We start from the raw sequence: 17,438 nt of genomic DNA on the forward strand, positions 1-17,438 counted from the left end.
GGGAAAAAAACATTTAAAGAGTTTCCTAGCAGAACCTGATTTAAGTTGATTTTTCCAATGTGTCTGAAATTACTTTGGATTGTGATTTTTTGTTCCCTGCATAGGTGTCTCTGAAAGTTAAGTACCTGCATGCATGGAAGTTAAATAAAAGACTGTTATGCAGAATCAAAGAATCATGTTTATAGCTCACTGAAAGTGTTTCTCTACCTTTTGTTTTCTTTTTGTTCCATGCAAACTAATGTGAGCTTGCTTTTTTGTGTTTCTGTTCTATTTAAATCCATACAAAGCTTTCTTTGAGTCTTTTGTTTCCACTGAAAATTCTTCAGTAAGCGTAAATCTTTGTACTCCTTTCACGTAGCTTTTTCTGTGGAACATATGAGGCTTCTCTTGCAAGGGAATGTTTCTCTAGTGCTTGTTGTCTTTGACCTTTTTCTCTGTGAAGTGTATAATGCAGGGGACACTGGGCTGCCATTTCAGTTCTATCTGCAGAGCTACATTCAGAGCTAGCTGGCAAGACAATCATTGCTTGCTTGTTTCTTCTACTTCTGACTAGAGATCAGATTCCAGTATACCTATGTCTACATCAAATGACCCCCTTTAATTTCATTTTCTTAACACAGACAATATTTGCGTGTTTCTGAGTTGCAGGGTTATGGAGTGAGACAGGAGATTTTCCAAGAACAACCATAGAAACATCCAATTTAAGAGAAAGCTCAGGAAATTCTTTATGTGTGTTCAGAAGACGTAAAGACTATAGCAGGAAGAAGAAGAAACAGATATGGACTGAGCTTTGGACATGAACATTGTTCTAACAAGTGCTTAATCATTTCTCTGTACACTAGTGAAAAGTTTCCTTGGGTGCAGGGAGAGGGAGTTGTTCTGATCGGTATTCTTTCTGCGTGTGAAGAAGTGTTCATGGAAGCAGGAGAGAAAAAGATGCAGCCTTTTACAGAACAACATTTTTATATCTGTTAGTAAAAGCAGCAGATGTAGACCTTTTTTATGTTTCTTTTTATGAAGGCTCCCTGTCCTTCAAAAATAAAATAAAATTCACAGCAGAGGAGAGCTGGCGTAGGGATAACTTCAGGTTTCAAATGACATGGTGATGGAGACTGTAAAGGGAAGTTGGATGTTCTTCTAACTAATAATACTTACAAGAACCAGAGGTAAGGCAGCCTCATTTTATCTGAATGTTACCTGTGTTGCCTGTACTAGAGAAAACAAGATGAACAAACAAGCTGTGAAGCCTGAGGATGTTTTCTTTTGGGAAGTCATCCTTTTTCCCCATCAGGACTTCTAGACATATTGTCAGCTGAGTCTGAGTATTGACTGAACAGAGGAAGAGGATTCTGGTGAATATGGAGTAATGTTACTCTATTGCTGAGAAGCAGCTGTATTGGGTTTTTTTTTTTCAACAAAGAATACTTTCTTTTAAGGGTAGGTAGAAGAGATAGCTGAAGAAAGATGTTGAAGTGTCTTGATGTTTCTAATGAGGATAATAACACTATCTTTGAGCAGAAACAAATTACAGTCTTTGCAATGTTTTGGCAGAGTTGAACTTTTGAAAGTAGCAGATGCATTTATTTTGCAAAAAATTTAGTCATGATTCTGTTTCCAATATTCCTTTCCAACATCTTCAGGAAAAAGAGACAATGTGTAGTGCTTTTAATGCAAGTTATTCTTGACTTTCTTTGGCTGGCTTTTATAGTGTGATCTACAGAAATATGATTCATTGTCTTTCTTTAGAGGAAATTAAGAAGAGTTGTACACAATCGGGTGTTTTGTTCTTTTTAAAGAGACAGTTCACTTTAGTAAGGGGACTACTAATTCATATTCCTTTACATCTGTGGTCTATAGAGAAAGTCTGGTTTAGAGCGTATCTTTTCCCCCACCCAGATGAAACAGTCATTCCAGAGGTGTCTGCAGCCCTGTGGCAAACTCAAGGAAACCAAATGAGATTTGAGACTGGAAGATACAATAAAATTATTGGGAACCTGTCTAAAGGAATCATTGGCAATAAGCACCTCAGTTGGGTGTCTAACCGATGTGCATAAGCTAGAAACCTAGTTTCCTTCTTAAAGTCAATGGAGAGTAAGAGGCTTTCTCAGGGAGCCCCTAAGGTTGATACTTGTTCAAAATGGTCTTTTTAGGGAACCTTCCTGTCATCGCTGCCTGTGTAAAAAGACCCAGGGGGACTAACTTCTAAGCTTTTCTGCCTCATTTTTTTATTCCTTGAAGTCCTGTGTGCTACAGAAATGGCACAAAAGCCAGCACGATTTCCAACTGACCTAGCATAAATAATTAACCAGAAGCTGTTATTTGCAAGGTAGATATCAGAAGGAGTAGCAGTTACTGCTTAAAACCAGTGCCATGGAGGGAAAATATGTATTAATACAACATATTAAATATATTAATATAAAATATTAATTTAAACCAATATATTATATTAGAGTGATAAGCAGGATGGAATATTGGGATTCCTTTGAGTGGATGTTACCAAGAGCTACCCCTTTGCTACAGAACGTTATTTGAGTGGGGTAAAAAAAAGCTATGGAAAATAAAGTGAAATGATGCTAGCCTTCTGGTATGCACTAGTGGTATATTTTGTAAGTCTTGTGAGAAGAAAATTTATTCCAGTCTCCCCTTCTAACTTTTCAATTGATTAAGCCAGCTACTGAGTAACCTTTATATTGTATTAAAGGTACCTTCAGATGTGATAAATACCAGATATGATAAATTCCAGAGTCAGTTTAAATTAGCTACTTAACTTTAAATTGCATTTAGGTAAGTGCAATGTAATTGCTGCTATATTGAGTCTAGCATTCATTTCTAAATCAATCTAGTAGTCTAAATAATTAACTGTTTAACTAAGAGGTTTTTAACATCTTTGCATACATTTTTCTTTATAGTACGGACAGACAAAAAGGGAAACTTGTAACAACTCTTCATAGCTGCAGATGGGGAAAAAAGGAACTGTCCAGTGTGTGTGTGTGCATATATTTCATTTTAAAACTCTCAGAATTAATATTTTTTTTCAAATGCATTCAGTTATCCAAGACACTGAAATTACGTATGTGAAAGAATCTCATTCGAACACATTGAAGTATATAAAAATGCAAAAAAATCAGGCAGTGTCTTCTTGTTTTAGCAGTCAAATTCAACAAAAGGTACTCTGTATTTACCATGATGTAATGTTACAACTTGAGTGCCAGGCTACCAGACAAGACTAGACAAAGAGAATTTTAAAAATACCATTCTAATTAAACTAATCCCTTGATGCGGATCACCGATTGTTTTTTGGCCTTGCTTTTGACTTTTTAACACTGAGAGATATTTCTAATGGCTGCGGCTAAGAGTTTTAAGCACAGCTCTGCTCATGATCAGCTAACACCTGTTGCGGTGAAAAGCTATTTTAGTTGTACAGTCCCAGGATTAGTTTTATAGACCAAAATAAACCCTTGTCGTACAGTTGAGCGAATAACTTTAGAGATTGGAAAAAATATGCTGAATGTGTGGTCTAAACCTACTGAAATATATATGGAATATTAAAGCAGTACTGGAAGACAGCTCTGTGCATATGCTGATGTCTCAGCCAGTGCAGGAAAGTAAATCTCCTCCTCTGTCACTTTAATGCTTTCAAGATTTCTGCCTGTCTCCCTGGTTTACCTAACTGACAGTCAGACACAATTTGTTTAAAAAGAAGATAGATTTTAAATCATGATAATTTGAAGAGACCTTAAAACAAAAAATCATAGGTGATCATATGATTGACTGTAACATGCTATCTTGATGTAACAACTCATTAAAAATCAGTGAAAGACCTAATAATGGAAAATACAGAACTTCTGCTAATGCATGTTGTAGAGGCTTAAGCATTGCATAATTTTTTGTTTTCTTGTTATAGTACAAAGGTCATGGCTTGATACTGTAAAGGTGCCATGTAGAATTTATAGTAGAAGTCAAGAAAATATTTCAGACCTAACCAGATAATCATACATTTTCCCCATGCAACATTGAAAAAGAAACACTAACACAGGACTTGGAATAATGCCTGAAATATAATTCATTTTAAGCGTAGTTGTGGTGTTTGCAAAGAAAATGTAAATTATACTTGTCTTTATAGCTTTGCCCTAAGACTGTTTGATCAATTAGTAGTCTGTAACTCCAAAGACTTCAAATATTGTTGGGTTTTTTAAAAGAAATTAATTATAATTGTCAAAGCCGTATGAAAAAAAGATGTGGTCAGTTGCCAGCTAAAATTTCTGTCTGTTTAATGGAAATTTAAAAAAAAAAAATTTAACCAGCTGCTTTTGTGTTGATGTATATGCACTTTTAATTTGCAGGATAAGTTGGTAATATTTTGATTTTCTAGTCCAAATCACCCTTAGAGTGACTTCAAGTATAGGATAGATTTCAGTGTTTAGTGAAAGTGGGAAATTAAACAGATGCATCAAGCCATATACAGCACAGGTTTTGATAACTTAAAAGATATCAACAGGGCCTTTGATGTTTGTTTGGTATCTGAGCAATTCTTTTGGCCTTGAGGAGGAGAGATGTATGTGGACTAGAATACACAGTAACACAAGTGTTCCCTCTGTTTAGATCTTAAAAAAAAAAAAAACAAAACAGTCTACTAAATCTGTTGGCTAGCTCGTGCTAGGAACTAGATTTACTGGATGAATTACAGACTGTCTTCTCTGCCTTTCTGCCTGCTAACCACTAAATATATCCACTGTTAAAAGGTTTATGGAAGCCTTGCATCCTCAAGGTATGAAAATACTCTTTTCCTTGTTTGTGAACATCTTGTATGTGTTGCTCTCTAAGGACATAATTATGCCAAAAAGGATTAGGATTTGTCAAATTGTAAGAAAAATCATCTGAAGTTAAATCCTAATGTACTTCTTTTCTCGTTGGGCCTTAGAAAATAAGAAGGTGTTAATAGTTAATAAAATGTGACTGGAGAATATACAGCCTTACATCTTCTAATTGCTTGTGTCTAAAGCAATCCTAATGTTTCTAGAGATTAATAGTTTATTTATCTGAAGGTTTGCTGTCTTGAACAGATGCCCAAATTTTTTTTTTTCAGATTAGTAAGGCTTATCCAACTATTGACACATGCAATCAAATATCAAATGTTTCTTGTTGGTAATACTTAGGAAGGTGAGGAAATCACAGGTGCTCAAATTACCACCCTGATTAGTGGTGTAAATTCCAAAATTATTATTTGGGCATGTTATCTGCAGTGCCAGTGGTTATAGATGGCAGAAACTTCAATGAGAAGGTGGTTTGAAATCATTTGCCTTGGCATCCTATCTGTTTGCTCCCTAGTTAACCACTGTTGTTTGTCCAGAACTATCATGTAGTCATGATGTTATATATAAATCGAGGCTTGTACTGCAGGGTCCAGTAGTATAAATTCTCATGTACAATCAATGAAGTCAGTAGGCTTGAATTTGGCTTATTGTGTTTTGTTGCCACCTTTTCTGATTCAATGTCTAGAGGAATTTTTATTTTTTATTTCAGGTTATGTTTGAATTTTGAACACAAAGTCAAGTCGTCATGCATTAAGGTTATACTCTCAGACAACTAGAAAGTCTTCTATATTTTTAATATATATATACACACACATATATATCTATAAAAGTATATAGGAATGGGAGTTGTTTCCATATGAACGTCAGATTATTCAATTTCAATAAACTGATGGTTTATGAAGAGACTGGAGGAACTCTCCTGTTAGAGTGAATAAAACATAACCTCTCCAAAATGATTGTGTTTAGTCTTTTTCTGGGGTGAATTAGATGGGGATTTACAGATACACATTTTAGTTTAAGGGTTCAATTTTAACACAGTTACATAATAATACCAATTTACATACAGTAATTATATATCATAATATATAACAATACAAATTATATGCAGAGGTAGAGAGGTTTTGTGTATAATACAATGATGGGAAATAAAAAGAGGAAAAATCTTGGAGCAGCATTGAACTGAGGACAATGGTGGATCAAAGACAAAAAACTGTGTATTCCAGTCGTTATTCAATGTTCTGTAATTCTAAGTGCATTTTAAAGTTTATTGGCGATTTCGTCTCTGAGAATACAAAGCATGTGTCCTGTGATAATTATGAAATACAAACTTTTAATTTGAATATAGATAAAAAGAGGTAGCAGTTTCTTTAAGTCGTTACTAAGCAACTTTTTTGCTTTAAAATATTTATATTCACCAGAACAGGATTCAGTGCCTAAAACCAATCCTTTGATGTATGTTTTAAAATCAGCTTAAACATCAAATACTACTTCTTCTCCAGTTAAATATGTTGTGTACCTTTTGCCTGTTTAGAAAACAGTAATGTATTTTAGTTGTGTATTTACAATATTTTGAGGCTTTGTGTATGTGCATAGTTATTGTGGTTTCCTCTTAATTTCTGGTCACTGAAGGATTAGTAAACTGTTAAGTGTTATGATAAGAATAAAAATGCTACCAGGAGGAATTTAAGGTCTGCAGAACCTCAGTGTCATGTGTTTACTGGTGATGATAGATAATCAGATCTTCTTTTGATTCTTATTTACTTTTAAATCTCTGGGATGGGCACGTACAGCAGAATTGGTATGTGTGCTGGATTTGAACAGAGAAGCTACTTGCTCTGTTTCAGCAAACAGGAAATTTTTACATGCTAATACATCAAGGAGAAAACCAAAAAGTGTTTATTTTGGCTTGTTTTGTTGCCAAGCCATGATTCTACTGCTTAATTGTAACTAGAAATCTAGTATTTTTCTTATACTCTTGATACGTATGCTTTTCAGTACAAAATGCACTCGTATTGGAAACCACTTAGTCAGAAATGTACTTTATTTTACGTTATAGAGTTCTAACAGAATTACTGTTTAAAGTTACAAATCACATTTCAACCAGGAGCTGCCAGTACTACTGGAAATCGTCTGCTTTCGAGCTCAATTAACAGAAGAGTTGATATTCTAAGGACATTTCTCAAAACTTGTATTCTTTTTGCTTTTCTCTGGACCTTACCTTGCCTTAATCTTTCTTAGGTAATTAGAATTAGTTTTGTAAAGTTCATCTAACTGTTTCCCAGGGCAAAGTTTCCTGTACATACTTTTTTCAGAATTGCAAGGAGTATGTTTTATAAAATACTATTCTGTGGAAAATATGTAGATAAAATTTAAAGAAACTTTTCCACAATATTGTGGTATCTTTCAGGTTTTTCCATAAGTCAATTATTTTTAATTCTATTTCATTTTACCTTTTTGTCACCAGATCTGTGCTAGGAGAAACTTAAAAAAAAAATTCAAATTTAACATGTCATTTGAACATGACTTTTTTAATATAAACTTCCTTTAGTTGCACAGGAATTTAAGCATCACATTATTTGGATGAGACTGTGGAAAACAAAATCAAATTCTACCTAATCTTACACTAATTTTCTTCTCTTGTTTCTTGGAATTGAATTCCATAGAACTTTTTATGTCAAAGAATCCTTTGCTGTATGTTTAAAAACAAATTAAGCACTTGTAAGGTAGCTTTCACTGACAGAGTCCTTCACCAGAGATTAACAGATATCTCTGCAAAGCAGCTGCAAGAAGCAAGAATTTTGCCTGTTCATGCCTCAGTTATATCCCTCCCAACTAGTTTTTTTAATGTACTCACTTGACTACTGTGCACAGTATAGGATGGGATTTTGAAAAGAAGCCACAGTATTTTCTCATTTTACAGAGAAGCATAGAATGAGTTACAGGGTTGTCATTTTGCCTTTGGTTACATTGAAGAAATAAGGTTTTAAAGTTAATTATCTGAATGAATTCATGAAAATCATCATATAATTGTATACTTGGTTATATGAAGCAAGACTAACGATAAATAGACAGGAATTAATCTACATAAGTAGTGTGGATATCTTAATTATGTGTGGCTTTCTGGAAGACCAAACAACAAAGCTGCTGCAGTATGTTAACTGAAATTGGTAGTGAAAAGAAATTAGAAAGATTTTAATTTTTTTCAGTTTTTCTAAATCCCTCCCAGTGTTTTCTGGTTTCTTTTTGTTTGTAACTTAAAATATGTTAGCAAATACCTGAGTGAATCTAAACTAAAGGTCATTTCTTCGGAGGGGAGGACAGAGGAACAGAGCAATCCTCAGGGTGCCTCATGCCTGTGCCTTCAAGCATGTCATTTCACCACATCCTGGCAATTTGGCCCATAAGCAGAATATTTTTGGTTCAGTGATGGACTGATGTGCAAACTCTTGGGAATTCAACAGCTGGTTGCAATTAAAAGTGTTCAGAGTTTGAAAGTCCTCTTTCAAATGATAGCTTCATTGTAGCAATCATAGTAGTTTACTAGGCTGCTGGTAGTTTATCAGTGAGCAAGGTACAAGAATAAAAGAATAGGATTGCTTAAAGCATAGATTTGTAATAAGGGAAAATTGGAAAGTATTCAAATTATTTAGAACTACAGTTAACAAGGATCACCTTTACCTATTCCAGCTTGACTAGCGTGTCTAATAAGACCAAATAAGCTCTTCCTGACTTTGATGTTAGAAAGAATTCCTATAGGAACTCCTACCTTTTTACATAGCAGATGGAGTATTGCAGAAGAATTGCTCTGAACGACCTATACCTTTTATGAGTTATGGCTGACTGATACAGTCTTAATCATCTGCCCTTCAGAAGACTTTGTTTTGGTTTGGGTTGTAAGTTGGACATCTTATAGTATTGTGTAACGCTCCTCTGCGTGTCCCAGCTTTCCCAGGGTTCTTTGGTTAAATTTTCTTTTTTATCTTGAATATGTTACATTCTTGACTCTAAGCTGCAGGCTGCTTTCTCTCTGTGTAGTTTCCTTAAAACTAAACATTGTAACTTCATAATATACAGGTACGTTTGTATGTATGTATATGTATGAAATACCAATGGCAAAATCTTCCGTGAAGATTCTTGTTAGTTTGTTCTGAATTTTGTATAGACATTGCAAATTGTGCAACCGTTCTTTCTCTGTTTCTCTGACAGAAAGTCATTAGAGTAATCAGGGAGTGCATCACGCCTAGGTTAAATTCTGAATAATGATGAGGCTGAATCATTCATTAATGGTACCTGAGATTTAGCCTGAGTTTGATCTGGATGTCATTAGTAATGAGCGCATATCTCATGATTCAGGTATCACTTGCCATTTTGTTCTTACACAGTAATGGGGGTATTATAAAGGTATTGTACAATAATGGACTTCTTTGTTAGTAAGACTTTGAGGATCATATTGTTTCATTCCAATGTCATGTAGGGATGATATATTGAATGAAATATTCTGGTTTTTGTAATTTTTTGGTAATCTCCTTTTTACACTTTGATATGATGGGAGAGGGTGATATAAAAAGTTCTTGTTTGTAGGAAAAATTGTGGTGAAGAATTGGAGAAATGAGTTTTCCCATGTGAAAACATTCCATTCAGTGCAGAAAATGTTGCATAACCTTATTCTCTTTGCTCTTTTCTCACCCCACCTAATTTTCCTGTTTGTTTTTTTTTATTATTATTTTATTGTTCTTTCCCTAAAGTAAGAACACAGATGACTTTTGAAGAGTCTCAGTAGTGTTTCTGGTTTAGAATTATTTTGTTAATTTTCATGGCTGCTTTTGGAACAGTACAATAAACTTTCAGATATGTTGACAAAACTTGCATAATCTTGATTTAGTTTTTCTTTTTGCCAGATGTTATATTTTAACATATAGTCTCATTAATAGAGTCTAGATTTAGCTTCAGGTGAAAATATGAAGCTTTGAGACTTACAAGAAAATATTTATTATCTGGAATATGTGGAGATTTTGGGCAGAAGATTAAAGCTTGTGTAATAGTTATGGCTACGTGTTCTGAAATTATTCTTTACAGACCTTGAGTATAAACATTTGTGCCCTTTATAGAAAATGATACATGTATCTGTGGTGCTTTAAACATTGCAATTAGGCAATGGAGAGGTGAGCATTTGAGTTCTGGCATGGGCCTGAGCTCAGTACAGGTATAAAATTACAAGTTTCTTAACTGAAAAATAGGCCTGCTTCTCATTGTCCTGCACAGTTGCAGTGGTTTTTTGTATCAATAAAACTGTTAGAGAATTTTAATTTTTCTTCTGTAGTTGTATAGCAGGTATACCTTACATTTGTTTTATGAATACGTTTAGAAAGCAGGATTGTTCTTCAAGATAAGACTGTCATTGCTCCTGCAGAGGAGTGAAATGTAATTCTCTCTGCCTCTCTTCCACCCTATCTCTCTTTGCTTCCCCTCCTTCCCAATATGACTTTATTCACACCCCATACAGCATGATTGCTTAAATCACTGCGTTGACAGTGGTGTGTAGGAGGTTTGCATAGAGGCTTGCTTGAGCTTTTGCAGAGCTGGATGGCATGGACACAGAGGCTTTGTGCTATTCCCTGCTTGTGCCAGTTGCTAAGATGAACCAGAGTGAGGGGACACGTGCTCTGCTGCTGGACAAGGCCTGTAATTGGACCTGAAAATATCTCTAGGAGCGTTTTTAGTCAAGCTATTTAGTTTTCATTATTCTTTTGACAGATATTTTGTTCGTTCCAAGAATATGAATAGTAGTATCTACCGCCATGTAGCAGAGAAAAAATTCCCTTTAAGTAAAAAATAAAATAACATGACAGAATAGTAATAGTGGAGAAAATGGGGAAAGGGTACCCTTTCTCACAAAAGAAGTTTTTGAGTTAAAGTAAACGTTGTTCAAGTGTTTGCCCTAACAATCCCTTAAGGGTTTTTTTAGCAGCTACCTGGAATAAGTTCAGAAATCATGATCCTCTGTTAGGAATGCCTTGCTCGTGCCTTGAAGCGGAGGGTTTGTCTTAAGACCAAAAATAGGTAGTAGACTGAACTTCCCATGATGAGACAGGAGACAGATGAGCTCTCAGAACTAGTTAACAGATTTACTGCTCGTAATCTGTAAAAGGGCACTTGAGATATACAGAATATAGAATGTTGTGATTGCATTCCCTTAGTACTTCCAGGTCCTCAGCACGTGGAGAATGGTATAGAAGCCTTTGGGTACTTCTTAATGTAATACTGAGTAGAAGTCATGAAAGATTCAGTGCAGAGATTGTTGGTTACAAGACAGAGGAACAGTTGATGTTGGAAGTGTTTGGTGGCTGTACATGTGTTCATACTGCTTTCATTTATGCTTTCTTTTGCTGTCACCTCTCTTCCTGTTGTAGTTTTCCTTCAAGAGAATTTGGTTTAGCTTGTTTCTTTCTGCTTCCTTTCCTGTGAAAACACTAGGGAAAAGAAAAACAGATAGATTACAATATGACAGAAATTTGTCAGGCATTTCACACAAACCACTAGCAAAGTATACTTTTTAATGCTTTGGGAGATCTTTGAGAGGAACGAATAAAACCACTGGGGCTTTTTCTCCAGTCTACAAATACCTATAGACAAATTTATTTTCTCAGAGAAGCTGGATCGTATTTGTAGTGTCAATAAAATTAGCAAGGAAGCTTTCCTGCTGTCTCCCTTTTCAAATTGCATATCTAACGAAAAACGGTATACTCTGTCTGAAACCATACTGGAAAGAATCCAGATGGTCTGTATATTATTAAGGGATATCAAAGTTGTATTGGCTACAGATCTTCTATTAGGCTTTCCTAAAAATCAGTGGTTGTAGACTGGCACCAAGTTCCTGGCATCAGGGCAGGGCATTCGAGTGATAACCTACCACGTCTTTAGAAAAGCTTTTAAGGAGGTTATTCCATATTCCCTATACATCTACTATACATCAAAAATTTGTCCCGTTTTTCTCAAGTCATGGTAAATTCTAAATTAATTAATATTCTTCAGTTTCTTAGCAATTTCAGCCTATTTAATGTGGAGGTGCTGTTAATGCAGCACCTCAGATACGAGGAGGGGCCAAGAGAGAGCTGGGTCTGTTCAGCCTCAAGAGGTAGGATCCCTGCTGCTATCTACAACTATCCCAGTATCCAGGTGTGGAGAAAGCTAAGCCAGACTGCTCAGCATCAAATTCTTTGTTTTCCTTTCTTTCTGAATAGCCATTGGTGCGGTTTGATGTATGCACCATATGGGTACATATACACACAGTGTGGTAGCTGAGGAGGAGAAGATAGTTCAATGGCCACCGTTTGTGTTGAAAATAGATTAAGGTAATCTGTACAGCCTTCGATTCATTAAATAAGAACTACAGCCACATATTTGATTTTCGGAATAGGAAAGAGCATTCACGCTTGAGAACACTGTTAAAAACTTTACTGTCTTCGGTGTCTTTTAAAATGAAATAATAAATGTTATTTTCCTCTGCAGTGCTTGCTCTCTCAGCCAAAGTTCTGGGCCATTCAGACGTCAGCCTTACTCCTTCGGACCAAGCTTGAGAAAGGAAGTACTCGCAGAATGGAACGAGCAATGAAGCAGACTCAGGTAAGACTTCTGAACTGCCTTGTTATAAATAGGGGTTCTTTATATGTCAAATGGAAACAGGCAGAAGTTAGGACTTCTGTAGTTCCTCTCTGTGAACTGTACAGTGAGATAATTTTCTAGTTATGTCTCTAAATTAGATACGTAAATCACAAATCCTTTTATGTCTGCCACTCTTGAGAAAAATTCTTGTATGTACAAGTAATAAATGGTCATTTTCTTTCAAAAACGTGACAAGTTTTGGAAGTTGGAAATGAAAATCTGTTTTCTTACCTCTGGTTTCTGACTTCGGATCTGAGGAGCTTTTTATGTAGAAGTTCATGAATGTAAAGCTGCTACAATAGCTAAAGATGCTATCATATTTTTAAATAGTTTTTACTCAAGTAAATCATCAGTAGAAAACACTGAAACTTGTAAATAGTCATTGGTATTGTGAGAACAAGAAAACGTATTTGTGAATAAAGCAGCACTTTTGATTTACTGTTTTAATGCGATACTTAGTGATTAGTATGTTTATTGCAAGTTTGAGGCAGTGATTAAATAATCTTGTTCCAAACAAAGAGACCAGTTTTCAAATACAAAATAGAAGTTTTAAAACTTTGAAATATGTCAGCTAATAGCATTTATTTAAAAAATAATTTTTTCAAAGGAAAGGTCTGTAGGCAGTATAAAGATTTTTTTTTTCCTTCTTATTACAGAGTTTGGTTAGCCATTTTCAACTTTATGCTGTTAAGTCTTGTTGCCACACATGAATAGCAGGTGTTTCTGTATGTCCATCGGGCAACAGTCCTGCTGACTAAAACAGCCAGGAATGTATAAAACTTATAGTTGTGGTGCTGTGTAATTAAATCCTGAAAAGCTGATGTTTCATTTAAAGTAATTATTGATGCATAGACACTCTCTGAAGGAGTGCAGCTTGGATGTGCATTTTTCTTCTGCTGAGAGAGGCATAGAGTTGCTATAGTGGAATTTCCTGGGATCAGTAAAAGAGTGTCAAGGAAGCCAGGACTCCAAGTCTGGGAGATGTAGCATCTGACAGCATTTGGGAAGCAATCTCAGGGTCCCTCATGCTCTAAGCCATAAAACAGTTGGAGCGTCTCCAACATTTTTGTCTAGTTTGATTAAACCTGAGTACTGGAAATTGTTATGCTACACAGTTTGACAGTCTCATGACGGAAATCTTCATGAAGGGGTTATCGTTGCAAGTACATTTATCTGGCTTCATCGCATGCTGGAACTGCAGCAATGCGAAGGATTTGATTAGCATGCACTGTGACATTTCGGGAGGTAACCTCACAGTAGAAACAGAATCTGTGGTTTAAAATATTACCTTTAATCTTCCTATGTTAATATTTTCTTTCATTAAGTTTTCTAGATATTTGAATATAATAACATATTTATGTTGATTTGATACAGTATCAAGCTCAGTTTCCAAAAATAGAAGAAGTTTAAGGATTGATATGTGTTAAATTAATCAAATAACTTGAATAACTTTCCATTTAAGGTTTTCATTCCTGAGTTCCATCAGATCAGAATTTTTTAGTATCATGGTTTCTAACAGTTGTAAGAAGGAATCAGAAAATATAGGGTGAATGATGTTTTTTTCATACATAACACAAGGTTTCTTGATATAGCATCTTCATGAAGATGCCAAAGAGCTAGCGAGTTCTGCAGCTATCCAGTAGGAAATGGATTTCAAAACCATAGAATTTTCATACAAATTGGGGTTTGGGGTTGGATTTTTTTTCTTTGGTTGGTTTTGTTTGTTTGTTTTACAATTTCATGTTTACTAGTTCAGATTGCTGTAGGAAGATTAGATATTGCAGATTAAGGGAGGAGGTGGGTGTAAATATGATTAGATTCCCCCTATTGTTTACAATATCAATTTTTTTAAGTAATTATAAAAATTCTTGTAAGATGGCTTGAATAAGAAGTGGTAAACTAAATCCTCTAAGTTATTTACTTTAGGGTTGTCTGAAGAGTGCGTGAGCTCTTACTTACTGATGCTGGGACTCTTCTGTCTTCTTCTACTGTAACCCTCCTTCCTTTACCCGTTTCCACTCTTGCCTGCTACAACACTGGGTCTGCAAATCCTCCTAACCAGCGGATGAGCATCTTTTTAGATCAATATCACTATGCAGGTATATGCTGCTTTTCAGCCCTAAAGCAAGCCAGGCTGCATTGTTGGTTTGTCAAAGAGTTTTTCAGCTACATTTTTTTGTGGGCCTGGCTATGTTTGTTTATCTTACCTTAATTATTTGAAAGTAGTTGCAGCTATTTTTGAAATGAGGTTATAATAGTTGATTTTAGCTGCCATGCTCTAATTATTAAATATATCTCTACATTAAACAGTTTTTGTGAAATTATTTTGTGATTATTTTTTTCTAATTGGAAAGCTTCAAAAGGAATTGGAATGATCATTTTCAAAACCTTTTCCTGATTACTTTGAAAATCTGAACTACAGATAATTTAATCTTTGGAAGAGGTTTTAAAATGATCATTCTGGGTACTCTGGAATGTACTTCAGCTAGTAGCTAACTGGAAGTGAGGAGGAGAGATTTTTTTTCTTAACTTTTTCTGGATGCTACTGGTTGTCTCTGTCCAGCTTTTGCCTAAATGAGGTTTGGATCCAGAAAAATAAGGTTAAAGATTTCTAAAGCCAGTACTTTTTTCAACCATTTTTCTAAGAAAAGGAAACAGTATTTGAGAGCTAAAACAGTTATTTTACATTCCACTAGAATATTTAATCATGACCAGTATAACATATATTGAAGTCTGGATCAAGGTACTGCCAACCAAAATGTGCCTCTGGATAAAGTACGATTTTTTAAGGTTGGGTGTTTGGTTTTTTTTCCATATGGATGTAGGTGAGGGAGGGGTGCTAAGACAGAAAGAAGGAGAGAGAGAAAACGGGAAGAAAAAGAGATAGTTTTTGATAAATAACTCTCCACATAACCAGAAACCTGCCATTTCTACATCGGTTTTGGGATCTTCAACTACCTTCTATTATAATAAAGTAATTCAGAAACTATTAATAGTGGAAAATAGGTTGGAATAAGTTGTTAAACCACAAATTACTGCTGAAAGTGCAGCCAGAGCTCAAGTAATAGGATGGGGAAGAAGAAAGGAATTTTGAGTGGTCTAGGAGCTATGAAAAAAAGAGAAAAGGGAAGGGTGATTTAAAAAACAACCAAACCAACAAACCAGTTTAAAGCGTGTAAAGGATAGCATCCCACTGGAGTTTCTTGATGCGTGAAATAAGTGTACTCTTCCCTTTCAGTAGATTTTTAAAATCTTTTTAAGAATGAAGCAAAACAAATTAAAGTGCCATGCTTTGTATAAAGGACGGTGGGGTAGAGATGGGAGCATCCTTACTGCTGGATTACGCAGGCAGCAAAAGCGGTTGATGCTGCCATGTGCCTAGTACACCAGTAGCCTGCTCAGGCTTATCCTACAGTGACTCGTTAACAGCTACTTCCTGCCACTTGATCTGGGTGGTTACAGTGGCTACCTCTATGCTTGTAGCTTTTATCAGCTTGTTCTGTGCCCCTTTTGTGATTGTATTTTCTGCTGCTCACTGCACCTGGTGATAGCACGCCTGTAAGCTAATCGCTTGGCTTTCCTAACACGCAGTACGACATATGCAGCATTTCATACGGTTCTGCCTTGCTTGCTTTTCTTGGCAGCAAAGGAATTTGCCTGTTAAGGGGAGAGAAACATGTCTTGAAAGGGTTTTTTTAATAAGACTTCAGGAGAGCTGGGAGCAGACTAGCAATATTATGGGCTAATCATTATGCCTAAGATTGAAAGGTCACATGAGATCTTGTTTTATATCCTTAGTCATACACAGATGTATGTGGTTGGGAATTCTATGTCAACTGCCCTGTAATTTTCACTTAAATAATACTTCAGAGTGTCATTTTCTCCAGCAACTAATGTTTTTCTGTGTCTCTGACAAAGGGAAATAATGATTTGGGGTTCTTTTTGTTTCAATTGTTCTTACTATAGAAACATGCTAATTCGTCTTCAGTTCTTTCAAATCTGAAGAGTTTATGTACATCTATCAAAAGAAAAGGCTGATACAAATCTAACAGAACAGCATCTTGAGCTCTATGACCCTGAATGTAACTTTGCTGTTTCATTATTTTCACATTGATGGTCTTTAAATGGTTATGCAAGAAAGTTATGTCATTTATCATAGAAAATATATCCTTTTTATTTTTCAAAACTAAACTGTCACCTCCTTGCCAGCTTGCTCCCTGTGCTTTGCTTTATTTGGCAGTTGTTCTACATTGGACAAATTCAACATTTTAGAGAAGAGTTCAAAAAGAAGAGGGGAGCACTCTTCCTCCCTCTCGGCTGATCTAGAGAGGTTTGAGGCTAACAGATTTTTCCCAGTTCTTTTGCTTCTCAAGTCATATATCTTTCTGATCAAGCCTCTCAAGACCGTGGTTGGAGCAATATAGAGATTTTTAGTATGACCAAGGGAATGACAGCACTTGTCCAGCTAAACTGTTAGATCACTAGGAGTTCCTATCCTATTATTTAACCCCCTCTTGTACTCTTAGGATACATTAAATAGGATTTTAATAGTTGCATTTAGTGGTGTATGGAATGGAAGAGGAAGGGTAAGGAGGAGAAAAATTAATTGCTAATAAATTTGTTTCACATTGTTGAAAGTTTTAACAGAAAGTTATTGGGATCTGTGAGATGTGCTGATGAACTGAGAGAGATTTCACTTACTTCCTTCAGGAGGTTAATAAGTGGAAGACACACCGCTTCTATCCTATAGAGATCCTGCATTTGTATCCCAGTAGTTCTCAACTATTATGAATTGTATTTATTATTGGAACACATGTTCTAAAAAGTGTTTAAAAAGAGGAGAAAAGGCAGATGTCTTATAAACCCTCTCCTTAATGAATTCTAGGCAAGATCAGAAGGTCTCCAGAACCCTAGAAATAAAACTTACTACTTCACAAAGCAATCACAAGAGTGACCCCTTGG

At 35.5% G+C, this 17,438-nt stretch overlaps 1 protein-coding gene across 1 annotated transcript in view; it reads left to right on the plus strand.

Annotated features, from left to right (window-relative positions):
- Nucleotides 1-17,438, plus strand: part of TTC27 (tetratricopeptide repeat domain 27) — a 134,035-nt gene that overhangs the window by 64,827 nt on the left and 51,770 nt on the right. Inside the window, exon 10 of the mRNA XM_074165184.1 lies at nucleotides 12,324-12,437. Coding sequence (XP_074021285.1) covers nucleotides 12,324-12,437 — 114 coding nt within the window. The remainder of the gene's footprint in view (nucleotides 1-12,323; nucleotides 12,438-17,438) is intronic.

Source organism: Numenius arquata, chromosome 2, assembly GCF_964106895.1.
Source record: "Numenius arquata chromosome 2, bNumArq3.hap1.1, whole genome shotgun sequence".
Classification (NCBI taxonomy): Eukaryota; Metazoa; Chordata; class Aves; order Charadriiformes; family Scolopacidae; genus Numenius; species Numenius arquata.